The 3539-nt window shown below is 29.9% G+C and overlaps 1 protein-coding gene across 1 annotated transcript; it reads left to right on the top strand.

The window, feature by feature from the left end:
- The first annotated feature begins 1018 nt into the window (after nt 1-1018).
- Nucleotides 1019-3020, top strand: LOC149788941 (uncharacterized). The gene is made up of 2 exons (XM_089975808.1): nt 1019-1169; nt 2070-3020. The coding sequence occupies exon 2, from the start codon at nt 2112-2114 to the stop codon at nt 2565-2567; it is 456 nt and encodes a 151-aa protein (XP_089831934.1). The 5' UTR covers nt 1019-1169; nt 2070-2111; the 3' UTR covers nt 2568-3020.
- Nucleotides 3021-3539: the final 519 nt, after the last annotated feature.

Consider the following 3539-nt stretch of genomic DNA (forward strand, 5'->3'; position numbering starts at 1 on the left):
ATACAAAGAATGAATTTTACGTAGAGGCTCCTGACATTGTCAATTCGAAAAGCAAAGATAATGAAGTCAGTACATCAACACAAATTACAAATGGAGAGCAAAAATTAATAAATATAGTATCAAGATAATATGTTGTTTGAACCTCATATTCAATTTTCTCGTACAGACAAATAAAGATGTAAAACACAATCCTAAAATACAAAAATATATGAGACTTGTGAATGCAAATGTCCTACATTGCTGGACATCTAGCAGATTGATAAAAGTTTGAATACAATTTCATTAAAAACAATTAACTTTAGTAGCAAGGTTCAAATAACCATTCAATGAAATAAAATAATCGCTGTAAAATGTATCATTTATATTTATTTAAGCGATTGAAGGAAACGTTTTGAATAACCAAAGCCAAATATTTGTAAAAAGTGTAAAAGGAAAAATAACAGGTGCTAATTGTAGTGGTGACAACATACGACTACATTCCTTGCCATATTAAAAAGGTTATGAAACAAAAATTACAAATTATTTATTTGAGCAAGCTAAAATGTATAATCATCACTATCACTAGCTCTTACCACTAATAGTGTAGTATGCTGGCTTTATGCCTTAGCGGGAAAAGTAATATTTATTATCAGTTGATAAGGCCCTGTTGTTCATTCTTGCATTCATTAAATTTGCCTTTCAATTTTCTAATAGATTTCTATTTCGTAAAGAAGGAACAAACAAAAAATTGGGGCTGCAAATTAAAACAGCTCCTGCAACCATTGCCCTAATTCCAAAAGACTTTCAACATATTTTCTTATTTTGTCTACATAATTCTTGCTCAGTTTCACTTCTTTAATCTCATCATTGTCTAAATGTCTGATTATTATTATTATTATAAATTGTTGCTTTAATTTACTATGCAACGATAAATAACACCATATTACCAGGTAACAAAATATATCTTAACCAATAAAAATGTAGTGTAGTTGAGCTTTGAATCTCAGATATATTGCTGAATTCTTATGGAAAAATTTCCTTCTGTGTCTTTGCCTTTTTCACCCAATGTTAAATTTTCAATTAAATGTTTTCTATTGTTTCGTTTTAACCAGTTTTAGACAGTTTCAGGCACTGCTTCGTCATCAGCAAACTTGGCGTCTGATGATTTCCCTGACCATTTGGACCACAAGGTAACTTTGAAATTTATGGCATTTGCTTTTAAACACGACACAGGTTACTGGAAAGTGATGTTGTGGGCTTCAAAAGAAATTTTCAAATTATGTATATGAGCGTTCTTTAGTTGACTTTGGCATGGCCTTTTATTTTAAATAAGAAAAGGTACAACATTTTATTTAGAACATTATGAACAATATAATTTAACATTTCATACAACAACATCTGAATATGTATAATGCTAGTCATTATGAAAGGGCAATTAAGTATATGATTTATTCAACGAGTAATATATAAATTTGGTGGATCACAATTATATACAACAATGAAATCTTAGCTTCATATATATTTCATTTAGCCATAACCTTCCTATTTAAGAGATATATGAATTCTAAACAGTGACTTCTTTGATGAGAAACCAGGATGGGGGTAAGCCTATTCGTAGTGAATTCTACTAAACGTATATGCTATACATTATTTTTAATTCTTCAGAAAGTATTACCAACTACATTAATACTAAAATGTTTGGAACTTTCTTCATTCCCTCCAGTCTCGTGCTCCTAGATAATTTGGAATTCATCATCATTAGCCTTTAAGAATTACATTTGAAATGGTGCTCCTTCATCATTAGTTGAAATAATGCGTCATTATGTGAATATTTAAAATACCAAAAGCAATTCATCCTTAAATCTTAGATGCTAACGAATGACAAGAAAAGACGGTAGTCAAAAAGAAAAAAAGAATAAAAAAGCAAAGACGAGATAAATAAAATGTACCAACAATTGTTACCATATACACAACATATTTCTTGATTTCGGTCGAAGATTTGCTTAATTTATTTATTTTGTTCAATGAAAAACAAACTTAAAATACGGAACAAAATTCTTTTTTACTATTTCCACTTTTGTTTCTAACAGCTAAAAACCCATGACCCAACGAAAGCTAAGGATAAATTACAAATGGAGTCAGATGGTCGTCGTCTTGAAGAAATTGTACAAGCCAATGAAGAAATGAAGGAGGCTATGGGAGTAATGAAAAACACAATGAATCGGGGTTTTGCACATATGGGAGAGACACTTAGACAGATACAGGAAGAAGTCGGGAAGAGAGTAGAAACACAGTCAGAGATGATTATGAAACTTCAAAAAGAAATAGAAGAATTAAAACTAAGCCTTGAAAACAAAACAACTTCATTTAATACGCTACAGCAGCAATTTGACCATCTGGAGAAGAATTATAATGCCCTTCGCAAGGATATGAAGAACAAGGGAAAAAAAGGGAGTGCTCTCATAGAAGAAAACAAACGTTTACAAAAGGAAATTGAAGCACTGAGAAAGAGATTACTGGATACTAGACCGTTAAACCAAGACAAGAAAAAATTGTATGGTGAACTAGTGAGCCCACGCAAAAAGTAACAAAAAATAGGATCCCTATTATTAACATTATTATTATAGTAGTAGTAGCAGTAATAGTAGTAGAGTAGTAGCAGTAGTAGTAGTGGCAGTAGTAGTAGTGTCTTTAACCATATAATAAGCATTCTTTGAAAGATGATGACATCTAAATGAATATCAGACCACACAGTGGCTTTATTTATTCCACAGCACCTTTTCAATTATGAAATTTGCAAACAGGATTTTATTGATTTTGGTCTGTTCGTATGAATTAAAGAATTTCAATGATACCTTCAATTGATAAGAATTTGATGCTATGTCGAATTTTCCCGTACTCCACCTGAACATTTTATGTTAACTTCTCTAAATATGCGTGTGTTTGGGATAATCTTCATCTGTGATTAAAAAAATATAGTCAAATTGACATTAGTAATCTATATTCAATATGTATATATTTATTACAATAATTGTGTTAACTGCTTGATCAAATAAATAAAAGTCTTGTCCGGAAGCTTACCTACACCTTGGAAGAGTTTTTGTTGTCTCTCATACTTAAAAATCAAACGATATTTTGCGCACGAGTTATTGTCGCTGTCATATGAGATCACCACTGTTTATATTCATTGGTGGAACGGCAACTCAAATTTCGTATAGCCTGATTACACTATTTCCTTATGTCCGTGTGCTTAGAAATGTTCTTATGGATTCTTCATGAAGAACACGATGAAGGCTGCATTTTAATGTAAGTTTACTACATATGCAATTTGTTGGCGAGAGTGTCTTATTTCTATTATTATTATTATTATTATTATTATTGTTATTATTATTATTATTATTATTATTGCTGTTTTTGTTTCTGATTTACATTACCCTTTTTCTTTGATATATGATTTTACTGTAGAAGTACGATATATATATATATATATATATATATATATATATATATATATATATATATATATATATATATATATATATATATATTGTTTGTTTGTT

This window comes from Sinohyriopsis cumingii, chromosome 11, assembly GCF_028554795.1.
Source record: "Sinohyriopsis cumingii isolate HCF-2022 chromosome 11, ASM2855479v2, whole genome shotgun sequence".
NCBI classification, from domain to species: Eukaryota; Metazoa; Mollusca; class Bivalvia; order Unionida; family Unionidae; genus Sinohyriopsis; species Sinohyriopsis cumingii.